This window comes from Vulpes lagopus, chromosome 14, assembly GCF_018345385.1.
Source record: "Vulpes lagopus strain Blue_001 chromosome 14, ASM1834538v1, whole genome shotgun sequence".
Classification (NCBI taxonomy): Eukaryota; Metazoa; Chordata; class Mammalia; order Carnivora; family Canidae; genus Vulpes; species Vulpes lagopus.
In genome coordinates, this window is record NC_054837.1 from 18,522,568 (window position 1) to 18,541,844 (window position 19,277).

General features: G+C 40.0%; 1 protein-coding gene across 3 annotated transcripts in view; it reads right to left on the reverse strand.

Moving 5' to 3' along the window:
* CORO1C (coronin 1C) overlaps positions 1-19,277 on the reverse strand; it is a 74,291-nt gene that overhangs the window by 42,100 nt on the left and 12,914 nt on the right. For 2 of the 3 annotated variants that reach the window (XM_041728775.1, XM_041728776.1), the window contains exon 2: positions 5,330-5,529. In XM_041728775.1, coding sequence (XP_041584709.1) covers positions 5,330-5,524 — 195 coding nt within the window. In that variant the 5' untranslated portion in view covers positions 5,525-5,529. Of the gene's footprint in view, positions 1-5,329; positions 5,530-9,313; positions 9,338-19,277 lie in introns of those variants that run through there. The other variant, XM_041728777.1, reaches the window with a different exon arrangement.

A 19,277-nucleotide genomic window follows, 5' to 3' on the forward strand; every position in this document is an offset into this window, starting at 1 on the left:
TCCCACATTGGGCTCCCTGCGTGGAGCCTAATTCTCCCTCTGCCTGTGTCTCTGCCTCTCTCTATCATGAATAAATATATAAAATCTTAAAAAAAAAAAAAAAAAAAAAAAGCTGTCACACTCCATCAATCCCACCATATCCCAGTGGTTACATCGTTCAGGCCTATTAAATGTGGAAGGGACCCAAACTACAGCATGAATACAAGGAGGTGGGGATCCCTGGAGGTCTACCACAGTGGAGTAAGGCCAGATTTTGGAGAACCTTTATCAAGAGCTACCATACAAGCAGCCATCTGGTTTTGCATCCTCCAACCAAGTCAATGTCTAGAGATCAATATAATTATAATCATCCTCCCCTTATCTGTTAAGTGGCTAAGAACACAATTATATTGCAATGTGATGACACATTTTGTGGTACCATGAGCATGCACAAGCAGCTAAGGGAACCCAAAAGATGATTTTCACTGACTCAGTGAATCAGAGGTAACATTTGAGTTGGATACTGAACAGTAAGAACAGGTACTTAGAATACTGACTAAAATGAATCAAGATTTCTTCTTCAATAAACATGACAGAAAAAACTCTAAAAGTGGCTCTTATCCACCCAGGTTCTATGAGAAAATGAAGTCCTCACATTCTAAGGCAGCAAATGTATGTAATGAATTAATTTCTCTCCTATGCATCCAGAAGGCATAGCATGTCCCATCCTTGAGAGAACTAAGAAAATATTTACTGAAATTATTTTCTGTAGGATTGAATTCTTTCAGAAAACCCTAGTTGACAAAGACTACAGGATCAATTGAAAAGAGGGCAGACAGGGTGGCTCAACACTTTGGTGCCGCCTTCAGCTCAGGGCCTGGTCCTGGAGACCCAGGATCAAGTCCCACGTCAGGCTCCCTGCATGGAGCCTGCTTCTCCCTCTCTGCTTGTATCTCTGCCTCTCTCTCTTTTTCTCTCTCTCTCTCTGTCTCTGTGTTTCTCATGAATAAATAAATAAAATCTTAAAAAAAAGAAAGAAAAGATAGTTCACAGACATAAAGCCGTGTCAGAAATATTCCCACAAACAGTTCCTAAACAAATGGGGGAAACATAACTGCGTACAAGAAGGTACTGTACAACTATACCACAGAAGCTAGAAGAAGAGGAGATAGTGACCCAAAAGAGTAAACAGAGGCCTGGCCACACCCAGCCCATACTGGCCCAGAGCAGAGCTGTCTCACAGGCAACTACTGGGAGGATGAAATCAGCCATCACTCCAATAACCCGAAGTAAAAATAGCCCAGGGGGAAGGGAGAAAGTAATGAGGGAAGACAGGAGCCCTCCAATGTGCATCCTCCACCCAAGTAAATGTTAAGAGATCTAGAGCACAAAATTCGAATTCCTCTCACTCTGTTTTAAGTTGGGATTTACAGGTTCACTGTGACCTGAAGCTTTAGTGTGTATGTGCATGCACATACATGAACCTTCCCATAAACACAGGTGTGTATGAACCACCACAGTTCACGACAGTGATGGGAATGCCTCATCCCACATCACCAGTGCAGCTGCTCCACAGAGGGGAGGCTTGTTCGTGCCCACATGGTACACTGACCACAGGGAACTAAAATCTGTATGCTCTCCATATGCGGCAGGTTGTGTAATTGTGGGGGGAAAAATCCCTACAGCCAAAACCACAAAGCCAACTTCTGTTCTGCAAGACCGCTATTATTCATCCTCTGAAAGACCAAATAATAAGAAAATGTATTAAGCCACACCTTGAAAGTCATGACAGCATGGCATGCCACAGCTTGATGGGAGCATTACAAAAGAGATCCTGAACCACGTGTGCTAATCTAAATCACCCCACCTCAGAGCTGAGTACTTTCTGTAGTCCTCTAGCAGTGACCTCCTACAATCCCACCTTCCCTAATAAAACCTTAATGAAAACCTCACAAATCATACACTTAAAATAAATATACATTCATTCCTAAGATTGCTTCTTGCTATGTATGTGTTTTAACTTATTTGTCCCTACTACTCTCCTTTTTAAGTCTATAGAGATCACAATTTTCCCCAGAATCTAACCACAGCCTCATGAAGTAGCAATAATGAGCCCAATTTACTGCTTACACTAACGAGCTTTGAAGAGAAATTCACAGAAGGCCATGTTTGTAAATAGAAACCTTTAACGAAGAGTCACAACGTATCTTAAGATCAATACATGCATATTCAAAATTAACATATACAGAGAGCTCCAAAAGCATCACCAAAACTCACCTGCCCATTTGTATCCAGAAAAAAAGGGGGCAAGGGAGACATCAATAGAAGTCTCTGAGAGGTTATTAAAAACCATGGCCATCTCCTACAGTTCATGTTTAGAGGAATCCCAGACTGCTATCAACACATACTGGAGCCCAGTATACACCTAGAGTATCATTTCATGCAATCTTAATTTCAAGCATCACTTCATATTGTATGTAGGAGCTTGGTTTTTCTTTGCTTTAAACCAAAGCAGCACCTCATTATAAAACTATTTCAAAGTTGTCAAGAGACTAAAGTTATAGGAAGGATATCCATGTCCCACTAGGCTCCCCAGTTCCCAGACCCATGTTCTTCTATGCCACACTGACCCTAAAGGCAAAAATATAGACACTTTTAATACACAAAAATCCCACACAGTACATGTGAACCCATCACTTATAAAACTCATTAACACTAAGTACTTCTAATGGTTGGGCTTAGTTTATGCCAATGTCACCTCCTCCAAAATAAATTAATATTTTAAATATTAATATTAAATATTAATATTTTAAAAATATCTTGATTGATGAGAGACACACAGAGGCAGAGACACAGGCAGAAGTCTCCCTCAGAGAGGACTCCTGCGGGGAGTCCATTGCAGAACTTGATCCCAGGATCACACCTTGAGCCGAAGGCAGATGCCCAACCACCAAGCCACCCAGGCGTCCCCAAAATAAATTAATATCTAACGAGCAAAGCCTCATAGACCATATTATAGTCTGGGAAAAAGACCCTAGAACCTCCTCCAAAAATTACCGCTTCTTCCCAACATGGCCTTTTTTAGAGCAACTTCTTATACCTTAATTCCTATACAACTGGCAAAAGAACAAAATACTAACACAAGTGAAAACCAAATCTTAAGATCCAGGTGGCTCAGGAACTACATACAGGTCTCCCTTAAATGACATAAATGAAACTCAAAGCTTCTGTGGTTTTTAAAAACCAAAATGGATTCACAGAGCCTTCTGTGGATGTGGAACTTGAAGAGAACTATCTGAACTCAGAGGTAGATTAGCCATTCAAAAGTTTATTTGGGGCTTTACTGGCTTTGAAGCAAAATAAATAAATTAGTAAGTCATTCTTAAATGTATTCCTCAGTCTATAGAATAAAAACTCAAACTCCCAAAACACATCATGGTGCTCCAGTGCCTGATCTCAGTTGACAAGCTGAGGTGTCCTCTCAGATGGCCACCGTAAAACCCACCACATGCAATTGACATTAAATTCAAACTCCCACTGTAGAATCAGGTAAGCAGTTACAATACAGTATGTATTATTGCCCCTGCATTTTCTCCACAGAAACAAAAGTATCCGAGTGGGTGGGTGCCTGAGGGGCTCAGTTGGTTAAACATCTGCCTTTGGCTCAGGTCATGATCTAGGGGTCTTGGGATCAAGACCCACATGAGGCTCCTTGCTTGGTGAGGAGTTTGCCTCTCACTCTCCCTCTGCCTGCCACTTCTCCTGCTTGTGCTCTCTCTCACTCTCTTAAATTAATAAAATCTTAAAAAAGTATCCAAGTAGAAAATTAAATTTCGACTTCATGAAAAGATTCTCCTTTAAAATATAACCAACAACTCTGCCAGTAAAAAGGTATGTTTGGGAACGCTTATCAAATTTGTTCCCTAAAGGCATCCATCTACTATTTCTGTAGTAAGATGGTCCTATTGTATAATATCACATCAATCTGGCCACTGAAGTAAAAATCAGATGTTAAAATAAGTCAGTCATGAGCATCCGAGAGGAAGTAAAATATAGGGGAACTGGGAGTTTTCCCAAGGGAAAAAAGTCAAAATATAATGGGAAACAACATTTTGACAGAAACTCACTTTACTGTAACCACTTTCAGAATCACACGGTCCATTATGACAAGATGTACCCCTAATATACATGGCTCAGACACATGGAGACCCAATGTTCTCGGCAGAGTGGAAACAGCTGTAATGTGACCCAACACCTGCATCCTCACCAGTACTGAGCCCTTATCATTAGAGCTCAGGACCTACCAAACTTATTTTCCTCCTAGAAGCCAACTAGAAAATGATTCTTTCCAGGCTCACTCTTTCTCTCTTCACACCCTCCGTCCCACCCTCCACTTATCTACCATCCTGGGATTTCCTGTTAAAGCAAATACTAAGCTTTATCTACAATATTCAAGAACAGTCAGAAATTCACAGATCTATGTTCTCCCCCATATTGGAGAGGGCTCTCTGGAAGAATAAAGTCAGGAGACTGGGAAGACCAATAAGGTTGAAGATCACATATTACAATTTTCAGTAAAGATCCTTTATTTCTACCACTTATTTGCATTGCTCAGATTCTATGCTGAAATTTAGTCTAGTCCATACTTGAAACCTGCATTGTTTGGGGACATCTTCTTAAGGTCTCATCCCACTTACCATTCAAAAAACCAAAAAGTCTCAGTCTTTATGACTTCACAGGAGGAGGAGAACGAGAAGAAAAGAGGAGAAGAGGAAGAAGATTAACTTAAAAATCTCTGCTCAGGTGCCTGGATGGCTCAGTCAGTTGAATGTCCAACTCTTGATTTTGGCTCAGGTTATGATCTCAGGGTCATGAGATCAACCCCTCGTGAAGGGCTCTGAGCTAGGCATGGAGTCTACTTGAGACTCTTTTTTCCCCTCCCTCTCCCCTAACCCCCTCACAAGTGCACGTGCTCTCTAATAAAATCTTAAAAAAAAAAAAATCCTGTTTACTTTAACAATTGAACTTTTGGGAAAAACTTTTGTGAAAAGTGGATGATTACTAAGCAAATCATAAAATGCCTGTGCCTGCCCATGCTCATAGATAGCATCGCTATAATAATCTCTTCATCCAGGGAAGGCAACACCCAGAACAGAGTTCACCATTTTGTTTAATGATTCTGTTAGAGAAAAACTGATGTGATTAGTGAAGCATGTGGAACTAAACCTCAATAACATCAGTCTAATGGTCTCCATAATCACACAATTCTTAGTAAACTGTCAATTCCCAAAGTCAATCTATTATAAAATAAATCAAGATTACCAAGAGAATAGTAAGTCAGTTTACTTACCTTGTGCAAAGGGAGCACAAGAAACGCTCCTCCCCCACTTGCTTCTATGATTATGGCAACAAATCTGGGATTGACAGCGCAAAAGGAACTATCCCAGGTCACTCGAGAAACCCGGATGTCATCATAACACTGGTCATTTTTCACTGCTTGTCCAAATACATGCCGAAACTTGCTCTGTCGTACCACTCGCCTCATTGTGTCTATGGAAGAGCAAAAAGTAGTACATTAATCCAAGAAGGGGGAAAAAAATCAGAATGATACGGCATTTTGTCTACTCTCCTAAAAAGTAGCCAAATGGCAAATCCAAATTTCCTTTAGCAGAACATACCCAGAGAAAACTGCAAAATGCGTCAGGGAAAGAATTACAAAGAAATGAAAAATTCCTAATTCAAGATCCAGAAACTGCTCATCAGTTTTAATTTCAGGAGAAAGATCAAGACAAAGAATGAAAGAAAATTAGCCTTTCAGGGTTGGGTGGGGGAGCTGAAAGACAATTCACTCCAACCTTCTTCTTTAATAGATAAGGAAACTCCAAAGTGAAGTTATCTGGTGAATTTGAAGCTAAAGCAAATCCTCCACAAAAATTATGATACTATGGCTTTTTCCTCAGTCTGTCAAGGTACTTTTTTCAGTATTTAAGCATTTTCCCCAGATACTGGCACTCTGCTGAGGACTGTGCCTGCTTACGAGTGTTTCCATAAGACCGGCTACGTGTAGTGGCAAATTCAAGAGACATAAGCAACAATCTTTGTCTTCAAGAGCCTTCCGGAATAGGAATAATATCAGAGCAACGTAAAACAAGACTTCTGGTGCTAAGTGCTAACAGCAATCTAAGGCAACAGAAAGGTCAAAAGCCAGGTCTTAGAAGAGTAGCAAAGATTTAAATAAAAATAGTGTGATAAAAGTGCTACTATTTAGGATGACAAGAGGTCTAACTAGCATACTGGGCATATATTTCTTAAAGATTTTATTTATTACGAGAGACACAGAGAGAGAGAGAGAGAGGAGAGAGAGAGAGAGAGAGGCAGAAGACACAGTCAGAGGGAGAAGCAGGCTCCATGCAGGGAGCCCGACGCAGGACTCAATCCCGGGACTCCAGGATCACGCCCTGGGCCGGAAGGCAGATGCTCAAACACTGAGCCACCCAGGAGTCCCTCATATTGGGCATATTAGATAGAAGAAGCTAGAAGCAAGGTCCTGGCTGAACTATGGGAGTAAACCAGTCTGAGACAGTCCCAGAATGATTACGGCAGTAGTAGTCAGAGGAAAGGAAAAACTCAGGGAGGGGAAACAAAATCAGGATGGGTTTTCATGTCAGAGCTGATCATTCACCAGAGCTACTTCCCAAGTAAATAGGGGACTGGGGAAAGGGAAAGTGACACCAAGCTGCTGTTCCTGGGCTTCCTCATGGGTCACTTCAGACTCCAAATTCCACTAGGTATCCCAGAGACATGTGCATGAAAGCTTCATGGTTTGGGATCACCAGACCTCACCTAATCCAGGTTTCCTAGACTGCAGCCAATATAATTTTCCTGTCTGCTAATATGCAGGACATTCTGTTCATATTGGCTAGGATAGAAGGAGCCTAGAGAAGACAGAAGAGGAAATGGAACATGGTCAAACCTGCCAATTCAGCTGAAAACCAGTACTCCTGATCATCATGCACAGAGGAAAGCTAACACCTGTCTACTTGTGCCAAATAGGACACATGGTGGGCTGTTGCTAATTCCTTCCCTCTGATTGTCTTCTTCATGGCTCTGGGCCCACTGGTAAATGCAGAGGGAGATCATTTATATTTGCCAGAGCCTCCTTCTACCCTTCCAAGGCATGTGCAAAAGTGGCCTCTTTCCAAGCCTGGGGCATGTGGCTGGGCTGAGGCAACAAACGCTTGGCAGGCAGCTGAGCACCCGTGTTCCTCAGCCCAGCTGTTGCCAGACCTTTCCAGCTGACTACCAGGACCATACATTTAGAGTATCTGGTAGAAGAAGATGGCAAATGATTTGCTTCCACTTGGCCAGAGAGTGTTCATTTGTGAAACAGTATGAATATTTCTCAAACATGAATGGATAAGACAGCTTCCATGAGGTGGTGAAAACCAAAAGAAAAGAAAATCACATCCATACAAAAGTCAATGTACAACCAGCTGGTCTCAGGATCTACTTCCCTATACAACCATCTGTACAAGTTAGTAAAAACTGGAATCCCCACTGATATCTTCCAGTGAGTGTTCAAAAGTTAACAGAGAAGAAAGGAAGGATTGCACCGTATGTTAAAAAGAGTGAGTTGTTATTGTTATCTCATATATAAAGTTTTTACAGATTCAAAACATGAAAATCCCAAAAGAAAATTATACAAAGGATATGAAGAGGTAATCTACAAAAGAAATACAAATGAGGGACGCCTGGATGGCTCAGAGGTTAAGCACCTGCCTTCAGCTCAGGGTGTGATCCTACCTAGAGTCCTGGGACTCAACCCGCATTGGACTCCCTGCATAGAGCCTGCTTCTCCCTCTGCATATGTCTCTGCCTCTCTCTCTCTGTGTGTCTCTCATGAATAAATAAACAAAATCTTTTTTAAAAAATTACAAAAGATATTTATCTCCACTCTTTTCTGAAATCCTAATAAAATGCCAGTAAAGGAATAAAAGTAGGTAATATGAAACGACAAGAGAAAGAATGCTAGAAAGAAGCCTACAAAGGAGCAAATGTGGGGGTGCCTGGCTGGCTCAGTGGTGGAGAGTGTGGCCCTTAACCCAGGATTGTAAAAGTTCGAGCCTCACTTTGGGTGTACAGATTACTTAAAAAAAAAAATTTTTTTTTTAAAAAAAGGAGTAAATGTGACAAGAAAATCTGGGAATACAGAATGCAATGTGACTGACTGAAATGTGAATGTTCTGCACTCAGTTGAGTGCCCCAGGAGGAGAGGCTCACAAAAGATGCCTGCCAAGGCCCACTGCGAATCCCCAGAGCACTCAGAAGAAAAGCTGTATGTCTCTAGACAGGGATGTGGAAAACAGGCTGCAGAGAAAATTGACTAAAAGCCTACATTAAGAGCAGCTAGACATTCAGATACCTTCCTTCCAGTGCTGCACGATCACGCAATTGCCCCAAGCCAGCCTCAGCAGAAGCCAGGCTGTTGGCCCTGGATAAAACAACACCTAGCAGAGGTGAGCACAGGTATGAGCAGGTACCACTGACAATCTGGGTCTGTACAGTGAAGCCTTGGGCCCTTGCTCCTGGGGCTCCCAAAACAACTAGCTGCCAAGCCTGGATACCACTCACCCACTCTACAGGAAATGAGACCTCACCTGCCTCTGTGAGCTCTACCACTCAATGGGCCCTTCCACCCACACAAGGCATCAGGTCAGCTTTTTGTGCCTCCCCTGAATTGTGAATGGGCATTTGAAGAGGACCTTTTTTTTTTTTTAAGATTTTATTTATTTATTCATGAGAGACACAGACAGAGGGAGAAGCAGACTCCACGCAGGGAGCCGGATGCGGGACTCGATCCCAGGTCTCCAGGATCACGCCCCGGGCCGAAGGCTGAGCCACCCAGGATGCCCCTGAAGAGGACCTTTAAGTAAAAAATGAAGACAAGGGATCCCTGGGTGGCGCAGCGGTTTGGCGCCTGCCTTTGGCCCAGGGCGCGATCCTGGAGACCCGGGATCGAATCCCACATCAGGCTCCCGGTGCATGGAGCCTGCTTCTCCCTCCGCCTGTGTCTCTGCCTCTCTCTCTCTCTCTCTCTGACTATCATAAATAAATTAAAAAAAAAAAAAATTAAAAAAAAAAATGAAGACAATTTTTCCTCTTTATGCAAATAGGCTAGATACCATCTAATCTCACCAACAATATGAATATTAATATAAACATGTAAAGTGCTTTGAATGTCCTCATTGAAAGACATTATGTAAATCTGCTGGCTGATGTCCACATTAAAATACCTTTAAAAGTCATTTCTATATTACTCACAGTGACAACTTACTTTTATCCTGACCACATGGAGTCAAAATGATATACAGGTTCTTTCGCTACAACCAAAGAGAAGAGTGTCAGTTACATAGCACAGTGAGAAAAGGCAGTAGTACTTATACAGCACTATGCTGAATGAGCCAGGTATGTCCAAGTGGAACTTGAAGGGCGGTGTGAGCCCATTCACATCCAAGGTCGAACCTGACCTGGGCTCAGCCGCCCACATATGGCACAGTTGCTTTTACTGCACACAATAGAGAAAAGCAATTAAGAGGGTAGGCTCCAGAGTCAGACAGCCTCCTGAGTGAGAAGCAGAGCTGTATCATTTGTTTCCTGGCCAAGATTCAGTATGGCAAGTTAGTGTCAGATTCTCTATCCGAAAATGGGTACAATACATATGAAGCTATTACTAAATAAGCACCTGATGTGGGGATTGTAGCAGGAGATTAACGTCAGAGCACCTTGTTTGGTTAGATACATAACTACGAGGTAAATGTCAGCTATTGTAACCATCCTAGAACTTGACATAAAGCCATTCGGATTAAGATCCCTGTTTTGCCATTTATTAGTGAATTATTTAACCTTTCTGAGCTTCAGTTTCCTCTTCTATAAAATGAAGGGAATGACACCTATAAGAAGAATTAAAAACATCTGACTAAGCCCAGGTCCAGATGGTTTCACCACTGAAGCCTATCAAACATTTAAAGAATACCAATTCTTCACAAATGCTTCCAAAGAACAGAAGAGGAGGGGACACTTCCAAACTAATTTTATGAGATTATTACTCTAATACCAAAAATCAAAGAAATATATCCCAAGAAAACAACACCAATATGTCTTATGAATACAGTTGCAAAAATCCTCAACAGAATACTAGATCAAACCTAGCAACCTATGAAAAGGATTATACACGATGACCAAATGGGATTGTTCTAGAATTGCAAGGCAGAGTCAACATATGAAAATCAAATAATGTAACATCAATTGAATAAAAACAAAATCAATCATCTCACACACATAAAGCATTTGACAAAATCCAACACTTTCATGATAAAAACCCTCAACAAAGTAGGAATACAAGAAAATTTCCTCAAAACAAAAACAAAACTTCCAAACAAGACAAAATTCCCACAGCTAACACAATTTTCAATGATGAAAGATGCTTTCCCTCCAAGATGGAGACGCAGACAACAATGTCTAATCTTACCATTACTATTCAGCAATGTGCTACAAGTTCTAGCCAAAGCAATTAAACAAGAAAAATAAAAGGCATTCAGGTTGTAAAGAAAGAAGTGAAACTATCTCTGTACACAGATGACATGATCTTACATATAGAAAATCCTAAGGAAGCCACCAAAAAACTATTAGGATAAGTTCAGCAAGGTTGCAGGATAAGAGATCAAAACACAAGAATCGACTATTTCTATACACTCCTAACAATCTGGAAATGAGGGACGCCTGGGTGGCTCAGCAGTTGAGCATCTGCCTTTGGCTCAGGGCGTGATCCTGGAGTCCCAGGATCGAGTCCCACATCAGGCTCCCTGCATGGAGCCTGCTTCTCCCTCTGCCTATGTCTTTCTCTGTGTCTCTCATTAATAAATAAATAAATATTTTTTAAAAAAATGGATCAAAGACATAATCATAAAAGAATTAAAACTATGAAAGTCTTAGAAGAAAACAGAAGTAAATCTCCATGATCTTGAATCTGACAAAGGATTCTTAGATATGACACAACCAAGCACAAGCAACAAAATAAAAAGTAGATAAACTGGATTTTCTCAAAGTTAAAAACCTTTGTGCTTCAAAAGATACCATCAAGAAAGTGAAAAGACAATCCACCAGAATGCAAGAGATTTTTTGCAAATCATGTATCTGATAAGGCACCTGTATCTAGAATACATAAGAATTCCTACAATTCAATTAGAGAAACTTAGTATATGTATTCATAAATATGTGAAACTTTCACCACAGATTTTAGAACATTTTCATACTTTAGAAACTCTGTACTTGTTAGCTCTAACGTTTTATTCCCCTGTGTCATCTCCCCTCCCCCAACCCCTACTAAGCAACCAAAACTGAATTCAATTTAAAAGGGAACAAAGAAATTGAATAGATTTTTTCAAAGAAAATATACAAATGTCCAATAAGCACATGAAAAGATACTAGACATCATTAGTATTAAGGAAATGTAAATCACTACCACAAAGAAATACAACTTCATGCCCCACTAAGACGGCTAAAATCAAAAAGAGAATAACAAGTGTTGATGAGGATGCAGAGAAATGAGAACCTTCATACACTGCTAGTGAAAAATATAAAATGGTAGAGCTGTTCTGGAAAGCACTGGTGGCAGTTTTTGAAATGATTAAACAGTTACCAGAGATCCCAGAAATTCACTCCTAGAAATATACCCCAAAGAACTGAAAACAGGTATTCAAGTATCTGTACATGAATGTTCTTAGCAGCATATTCACAATAGCCAAAGGGTAGAAACAACCAATAGGCTGGATACCCTTTAGATGAATGGGAAAACAAAATGTGGTGTACAGTTAAGTATTATTTAGCAATAAAAAGGAATGAAGTAGTAATATATGCTACAACTTGGATGAACCTTAAAATTATGCTGATATAATCACAAAATCTCAATCCCCAAAGTCTACATAGTATGATTCCATTCACATTGAAGTCCAGAATAGGCAAATTGACAGATATAGAAAGTAAATTAGTGGTTGCTTTGTAGGGGGTAGGGGAAGGGAGATGACAACAGGGGAATAAAATGTTGCAGCTAACAAGTACGGAGTTTCTTTCTGAAGTATGAAAATATTCTAAAATTGACTGTGGTGATAGTTTCACATATTTGTGAATATGTATACTAAAAACCATTGAACTGTATGCCTTAAATGGGTGAATTGTATGGTATGTGGATTACAGTCGACCCTTGAACAACATGGGTTTCAACTGCATGGGTACACTTGCTGATTTTTTTTTCCAATACATACAGTACAGGACTGTAAATGTATTTTCTCTTCCTTATAATTTTCTTAGTAACACTTTCTTTTCTCTAGTTTACTGTAAAAATGCAGAATATAACATATACAAAATACATGTTAATTGACTCTATTCTTGGTAAGGATTCTGGTCAACGGTAGGGTGTTAATAAAGTCTTTGGGGAGTCAAAAGTTATATACAGATTTTTTTTTTAATTTTTTATTTATGATAGTTACAGAGAGAGAGAGAGAGAGGCAGAGACATAGGCAGAGGGAGAAGCAGGCTCCATGCACCGGGAGCCCGACGTGGGATTCGATCCCGGGTCTCCAGGATCGTGCCCTGGGCCAAAGGCAGGCGCCAAACCGCTGCGCCACCCAGGGATCCCTATATACAGATTTTTGACTGTGCAGGGTGTCACTGCCCCTAACCTCCATGTTGTTCAAAAATCTACCCTATATCTCAACAAGATGTTTTTAAAAATATCTGTCAAGTGGGATGCCAGGGTGGCTCAGAGGTTGAGCATCTGCTTTTGGCTCAGGACATGATCCAGAGTCCCACATCAGGCTCCCTGGAGGGAGTCTGCTTCTCCCTCTGCCTGTATCTCTGCCTCTGCGTGTGCCTCATGAATAAATAAATCTTTTTTTTTTAATTATGTTCTCCTCATAAATACCTCAGCATGGTACTTACTATACTTCAATTTCCCCTCAAAGGAAAAAAAAAAAGACCTATCTCAACTTCTCAACTCCCCTGCATTTTTTTAAGGATTTTATTTATTTATTCATGAGAGAATAAATAGCACATCTTATCAATTCATCTGTTGAAGGACATTTAGGTTGTTTCCAATTCTTGGCTATTATAAATAATGCTATAATGAACATGAGGATAAACACCCAGAAGTGGAATTGTTGGATCATAAGGTAATTTTACTTTTAATTTTCTGAGGAACTTCCATAGTGGCTGCATAAATTTACACTTCCACAAAGATTTCTAATGAGTTGATAATATACTCCTGTTTTTGCTTCAAATAAAGAAAATCTAAAAGCTGACTACTGACATTCCCAATGCTTAACAGTTTATCTAAGGAAGCAAAACACACACACACACACACACACAAAATTTTCTTTACATGTTGGGTCATCATCTTAACCAAGAACAAGCTGTTAAAAATAAGGTCTATCTCTATAGTTTAGGGACTTATTTTAGTTTTTAAAGATTTTACAAGTAATCTCTAGACCCAACATGGGGCTTGAACTCAAAACCCTGAGATCAAGAGTTACATGCTCTACCGACAGAGCTGCCCATGTGGCCCAAACTTATTTTATAAGTGTTAGAGGAAAGTTTGCTAAAAATCATACTTAGAATAAAATTTGCATCTTACAGCCAGTTAATAATCTTCAACCTCTACGAGAGTGTAGTCTTCTGGTCCTGCCAAGCTACACCTAGAAAATTTATTCCATAGGCCATACAAGAAATGTGTTGGGTGTTAGGATGAAAAAATGTAGACAAGACAGGGTGTTTATACTGTAATGGTACCAAATAAAATACACTCAACACACCTGAGTAAATGTTACTACATTTTCTCTATTCTCTACTTCCATCAATCTCATAAAAAATGACCACAATTTTGACATTTTCCTGTTTATTGAGAAGTTATCTGTTTAAAGATTCCAGCAGATGTATTTCTATGGTTCATATGAAAGGAAACACATCCTGCTAGGAACACATACAGGAAAACCCCTACTAGTAGTAAAATCCTGCCCAGCACATTTACTGAGACTACTCCAGAGCATCAATTACTCCAGTGCTCACAGAGTGTTCCCTAGCCAGCAACAACTGCAGGAAGACTCCAGAATATCCCAACAGGGAAAGAGCATGTTCCCTCTAAATTGTTGCTTTAATGGCAGGCATTTTTCAACATGGGAGAGATTGGATGCATTATTTAAGAGAAACTGACAAGTAAGATCGCAGATGAGGATATGTCCTAAAATCAGCTTTTAAATGGCAATACAAAAAGTTAAAACTGCTTTTAAGAATGTCAGAGTTCATTCTAGAATATGTACGCTTACAGAGAATACACATCCAGAGTTCATTCTGGAATATGTAAGCCTATGTAGAATACACATTCACAAGAGAGCACACATCCAAAGCAAATATGGGAGGTGCTCCGATTAAATACAAAAATTCAACATTCATCATTTCTGGATATGAGATGGCTGAGCTGTTTTTAATTTTCGTTCTTTTTTTTTTTTTAATTATTTAAGATTTTATTCATCCATTCCTGTGAGACAGAGAGAGAGGGGCAGAGACATAGGCAGAGGAAGAAGCAGACTTCCTGCAGGGAGCCCAGTACAGGACTAGATCCCAGGACCCTGAGATCACGACCTGAGCCAAAGGCAGATGCTGAGCCACTGAGCCACCCAGGCATCCTGTTTTATTTTTTCTTAAACAAAAATCTACCAGTGACACTAGAATTCATCTGACAAATCATTTTCACTGCATCCAATTCCTTAATTAACAGATTCATATGTGACATGTTCCAAGAAAAAAAAAATATGCCTAATTTACCTACTTTAATAGAAGTTGTTTTAAAAAAGAAGAAAAAAAGGGGCGCCTGGGTGGCTCAGTGGTTGAGCGTCTGCCTTTGGCTCAGGTTGTGGTCCTAGGATCTAGTCCCAATTCAGGCTCCCTGAAGGGAGCCTGCTTCTCCCTCTGCCTGTACCTCTCTATGTCTCTCATGAATAAATAAAACCTTTAAAAATAAATAAATGAGAATTTTAAAAAGGAAGAAAAAAGGCCACATGCAACATTTCTTCAAAAGCACAACAGAAAGTCAGATACACAACAGACCTCATTACACAGCAGCTACGGCTCAAAGAGATGTGAACTCCCCTAATGACACTGAGGTGCTGGGGAAAAAATGGTTTTTCTCTAGAAAAATAGCTGACCACTTAAGAGAACTGACTACAAGTATGGAACAACCTTGATGTTGGTTCAATTTATTATGACATCAAGAATGGTAAGAACAAAGGGGGAAAATTCATCCTTATTCCTGCCTTCCAAGTAGTTTCCTTCCATTACCATTATTCATCCAGGTAATAGGCAGAATGCCAAGAAGGAGGCATTAATTATAAATGTGCTTTGTTTCAATTCAATGATCCATTATCATTTTAGTTTTTAAATCTTTCCAAGAATAAGAGAAAGAAAAAAAGAAAGAAAGAAAAGAAAGAGAAAAGAAAGAGAGAAAGAGAAAGGGGGGGAGGGAGGGAGGGGAAGGGCAGGGCAGACACACACGCACAAATAAGATCCACCAAGAAGCATCCAGGCTCACTCCTCACAGCAGCCTAGAGTGGAAAAGGTTTCAAAGCTCATCAATTCCAGGCCCTTCATTTTCGGCACAGAAACATTATGTGACTTGACCAAAGATAAAAGACTTTTCTGGAGAGACACAATGACCTTGAACCACAAAGTACAGGCCAGTTCAACCTTCTACCCCCATGAACTTTCATACTTTTTCAATGATAAACTCCCCATCACACATGCAATTTGGCTTTCCCACATCAGCCAATAATGCCACTCAGAGATCTTTTGTGGGGGTGCTGCTTCGACAGTTCAAGGTTCCACATAGCCTGCTTGTGTAATTTAAGTATGAAACTGCATTTGCTCACATTTTATAAAATATAGAAACTGGCTGTAAACATTCAAAGACAGAGAGACAAACAGCATTAAATATGCCAAAAGAAGCAAATCTTTACTTCTGATTGAAAACCCTTAGGCTTAATGCCAGAGGACTATGCACTCTATTGTCTAAGAGAACAGCACAAAAAGACATGGGTAAAAAGCTAGAAATCTATATCAAGGACCATTTCTCAAAGGTGAGGTAAAATGAACAGGTTTGTACTTTTTAAAGCTTTCTAAGCAAAGAACTCTTTCATCTTTTGCAATTTTGTATTCATTTTACCAACTTGCTTCGGCTCAGGGCCTGATCCCTAGATCCGGGATCAAGTCCCACATCAGGTTCCCTAGGAGGAGCTGGTTTCTCCCTCTGCCTGTGTCTCTGCTTCTCTCTCTGTGTCTCTCATGAATAAATAAATAAATCTTAAAAAAAAGTAATCAGCATATGAACAGCAAAATACCAACATATAAAGGTCCCAAATTCAAAAACTAAAAATTTTCAAATTAACTCTCTCTTGCACTAGAGAAACTCATTATTAACTAAAAGATGCACTCACTAATAGGACCTGTAACTCACTTAAGATATAATAAGTAATGACATTACAGAAATATTACAGTTGCTAAATCATGAGATTATAAGGTTTTAGAGGTCATCTCTGGCTCTTCAATGACAGAAATATATTTTTATTATTGCACCATCAAAATAAGCAGATTCTTTTCCTACGATCATATGCAAAGATAATCTGTTTACTATCCTTCATACTCTTCCAATTTGCTGCTTATCACCAGCATCTTCTTAAATACAACCACCTCTCCCCATCCTGGAGCTTTGAAAAAGAATTGCGTGAGAAACCTCCATCACAGAGACAGAGAGGCAGGCCCCCTACCTGCCAGAACACTATGGATCAGATTCGAGGCTGCGCCATCTCCCTCAAGTGCACCACAGGAGACTAATCTCAGAAGCTGAACCTCTTCTCATCAAAGAGCCAAATTAATCCCAAGAGTTCTCATATCAACAGCAGAACTTTTACAAACATGACTGACCCAGCAATCTCACTTAAAAAATTAATGATGAATGTGTTTTGAAATACTCTTTCTATACCAATGACCTACTTCTCTTATCAACAACTGGTAAAAAGCACACCATGTATGACTGTTCAAACTTGTTAAGTCTGTTTCTACCGCTTAGTCAGATGGAGTTACTCTTGGTATAAAATTCTAACAATTCTTTGCCATTATACTTGTACTAGGAAATGAAATTACTGGACTCCCAGATCTTTTGGGGGTCTTTAAAAGACATTTTTGGGACGCCTGGGTGCCTCAGCAGTTGAGCATCTGCCTTTGGCTCAGGGCGTGATCCCACAGTCCCAGGATCAAGTCCCACATCAGGCTCCCTGCATGGAGCCTGCTTCTCCCTCTGCCCATGTCTCTGCCTGCCTCTCTCTTATTGTCTCTCATGAATAAATAAAATCTTAAAAAAAAAAGAGACATTTTTATGAACATTCTCATAGGGCTGGTCATAGGCAAAACTAGCAATGTCAAAAGACAAAGTAATCACCTTTCACTGAATAATCTGTCTTCCCTTTTTAATACCCTATACCCTGGGCGGTAAGTAAACATATACTCCTGACAATGTTTCAAGGGAACAGAGAGACAAGGAAAACTCTGGCTTAGATGTAAGACACAAGTTTATCCTGACATAGTCCCTTAACCACTAAATTATTTTTGTACTATGGTTGTTGGTTTCTTCATCTATAAAATGGACAACTAACAAAAGATGTTATTCTAGAGATCCTATTATAATCTAAAGCCTACAAGTGGATATGAAATGTTTCTTTCACTGGGATCCAGTCCACAACCCATAAAAGACACACAATTCACTGAGAATTCAGTTACTAGCACTCACAGGGTTATACACACAGCACATACACTCAACTGTGAATGCTGAGTAGGTCTTTAATCCTTGTCATTCATCATGCATTTATTCAAGTATTTATTAATCTTTGACCACATGCTTGGCATCATGCTAGACATGGCAGACAATAGTGAGCAAGGAGACTGGCCCTAGCTCTCATGCAGCTTACAATCTGCTGGAAGAGATGCATCATAATCAAATAGTCCCAATACTATTAATGTGCTGCTGTGACAAATGTTGGGACACAGAAAGTGCACCCAGAGGGAGTCAAAAACCAGGGCAAAGAATTACCTCTTAGTAGTAGCTCCAAAGAGCCTTCTCTCTGCAAGTAGTGTTTGAAAGAAAAAAAAAAAAAATTAGGGGAAAAATTCAAATTACTTATTGTACCTTTTCATATTAATAACTAGACTCATGGGGGATCAAGACCTCCACTCTTGAGGAAAAAACATCATACATCCCATCTCACCAATAAAATGAAAATACCTCCAGGGAAGTGAGACAAACAAATAAAGCACTCTTTGAGGAGGAAACAGTTGGGTTAAGTATTTTGGGAGTGAATATTCCATTACAAGAAGCTTTTAGTAGCCTCAGCTGGCAAAACTGTAACACAATCCTCCCATTTCTATTTTCATTCCAAACTGTATGAAAATTTGAAAAGAAAATCGTAGTCAATTCTTTATGTTAAATTAATTGGACTATATAATAGTAACTAAAAGAGAAATTGTATATGCCTCAAAAGAAAGTAGAAAGAATCCTCAGAGAGATGTTCTATTCACAGGAATCTCCTTTTAAAAAGTATTAATATTGAGGCGCCTGGGTGGTTCAGTTGTTTAAGTGTCTGACTCTTGATTTCAGCTCAAGTCATGATCTCAGGGTCATGAGATAAAGCCCAGAGTCCAGCTCTGGGCTCAGTGTGGAGCCTGCTTAAGATTCTCTCCCTCTCGGGATCCCTGGGTGGCGCAGCGGTTTGGCGCCTGCCTTTGGCCCAGGGCACGATCCTGGAGACCCAGGATCGAATCCCACGTCGGGCTCCCGGTGCATGGAGCCTGCTTCTCCCTCTGCCTGTGTCTCTGCCCCTCTCTCTCTCTCTCTGTTCACTCATGAATAAGTAAAATCTTTAAAAAAATAATGTTTGAATGAGTTTTTAGAAACCAGACAATCAAACCCTTCAAAAAGGTAATGACAAAAGAGAGAGGTCAATTATTTCTCATTGTTTGAGAAAAAAAGGGGCTTTTCTGGTAAGAGTTTATAAGGGAATAGAAAAAGAAAGATCAGTGCCTAGCTCTAGCCAGTACAAGCTGACCCAATTTATAGCCATTACCCTGCCCTGATCCACTGCTCAAAGGTCACAGAAACCAAGATCATTGGCTAAAACCTAACACCCTTTCATGAGTGGTTTCCA